Genomic DNA, 1896 nt, shown 5'->3' with positions numbered 1-1896 from the left:
CCCCCACATTTCCCCCTCCCCGCATCCCAAAAGCGGTCTGGGTGCACCCCTGAGCCCAAGCTCTAGAGTAGGAAGAAAGGGCGATCCAGCCGCCCCAAGCCCACTCCCTCCCGGCCCGAGCAGAGCCCATTCCAGAGTGCAGCACAAGCTGCCGCACTATGCAAAGAGATGGGCAGATCTGGAGTCCATTTCCAGCCTCCAGCCTCCAGCCATCTCCCACTGCCTCCCTGCCCTCCCTCCGTCTGCCCCACCTCCAGGACCACCCTCGTGCCCTGGGGCCAGTCTTAGCGTTTTATTTCCTTTGTGTGTGGGAAGAGGGGGGCCAGGGTGAGGTGCAGGGTGGGGGTGGGGGGAGCCCAAGGCTGAAGGGAAGGTGTGCACTACAACCGCAAGGGAGGCTGAGGGATGGGAGGGAGTGGGAGAGAATCCAAAGTGGCCCCAGACTTCGCTTCCAACCCTGGCGAAGAAACCAGGTACTCACCGCTTTGCTCCCCCAGGAAGACCAATTTGAATTTTCTCAATGGGTTCCCAAAGTCTCCTCCCGCGGACATGGTGTTGGCTCTGGGGTGTGGGCAGAAGAGGGGAAGGAGCAGGAGCGAGAGAAGGAAGGAGAGGAGAAGGAGCGAGAGGGGAGGACCGTAAAGAAGAGGAGAGGGAAGAGGAGGAAGAGGAGGAGGACGGGGAGGAGAGGAAGGCTACGATCTGGAAGGGGGAAGGGCTGGCTGCAAGCGTTCCTGGCTCTGCAGCTTCCCCCTGGTCCCCGGACTCGGGCTGCGTTTTGGAAGGAGGAGGAGGAGGTGGTAGCTGCGGAGGAAGGGGTGGAGGAGAATGCGGAGGACGATTCAGGATGCCGCCCGCGCGGGCTGCAGAGCTGGAAGGGAGGGCGCGAGGTTTCGGAGCGCCGACGCTCAGAGCAGAGGGATGGGGATGCTGAGGCAGTGTGATCTCGGCGAGCCAGGGGCTGGAGCTTCTCCCCTCCCCACCTCCAGCGCCTGCGCCCTGTCGGCTCTCTCCCATCCTCTCTGATGTCATGCAGGACCGACAAGCCAATGCAGTGCTGCAGGGAGGCTTTGCCTAATGCTTCTGAAAGGAGCAGCGGATGGCTGGGGTCACTGTCTCACCAGCCGCCCCTGCTGCCGCCCCCTGCTAGAGGAGGCAACAGGCCTTGGACGACGGAGCGAGCAGACTGCCCTGATCTTTAACCTCCTTACTGCCTCGCTCCCACCCTCCCCCTTTTGAACCCAGAAAAGGATGAGAGTGGAATAGAGATATTTATTTCCGACAATGTCAAGCTAAATCTATCTGTATTACTCCAGATCAAAGGGTAAGAGGCACATGAATTAGACACCAAGACACCACAGCTGAGTCCATCTAGGAGAGAAAATGGAGTGAGAGAGAGACTGGGGAGAAGAGGTTATTCGTTCCCCTCTAGACATCTCCAGCCTCCACCCTTTTCCCCACACAATGCTGAGGAAAGATAAGGTCAACAGTTAGAAGTGTGCTGTACAACAGCTCCAAAACCAGAAACAATTTCTATCTAAATCTCATATAGTCGCTTGGAAGCATGAAAAGTAGGGGATGGGGAGGGGGGTGAGTGCTAAAAGGTATAAATTCAGTAGTACTCAACTCCACCACCCTACAATGTGGCTCACACAAAATTCTATCATCTTTCAGCAAATAATTTGAGTTGGGGTTCCTGAATCCCAGAGTCCAGAGTCTGAGAGCTCAAAAGATGATACAGTCCTCTTTCTCTTTCTGCCAGACAACAATGTTCCTAACCCTGCCTAGAGAGAGAAGAGACGGTGTTTGTCTTTCAAGGTCCCTAGTGGAGATTAAAACATCTCTGATTGTCTGTTCCACGGACTGATGGGCCAGCATTCCTCAGAAGATACTTCC

The 1896-nt window shown here is 56.2% G+C and overlaps 1 protein-coding gene across 1 annotated transcript in view; it reads right to left on the bottom strand.

Moving 5' to 3' along the window:
* The window catches only part of RAB6B (RAB6B, member RAS oncogene family), a 174418-nt gene extending 173424 nt beyond the window's left edge, over positions 1-994 (bottom strand). Inside the window, exon 1 of the mRNA XM_069108717.1 lies at positions 482-994. Within this exon, the coding sequence (XP_068964818.1) occupies positions 482-551 (70 nt within the window). The 5' untranslated portion in view covers positions 552-994. The remainder of the gene's footprint in view (positions 1-481) is intronic.
* Positions 995-1896: the final 902 nt, after the last annotated feature.

The sequence above is a fragment of the Petaurus breviceps genome, unplaced genomic scaffold (assembly GCF_028583685.1).
Source record: "Petaurus breviceps papuanus isolate PSGF00001 unplaced genomic scaffold, PetGlider_PUasm1.0 90424, whole genome shotgun sequence".
NCBI classification, from domain to species: Eukaryota; Metazoa; Chordata; class Mammalia; order Diprotodontia; family Petauridae; genus Petaurus; species Petaurus breviceps.
The sequence above is the reverse complement of the archived record's forward strand: the minus strand, read 5'-3'. Positions and strand labels throughout refer to the sequence as shown.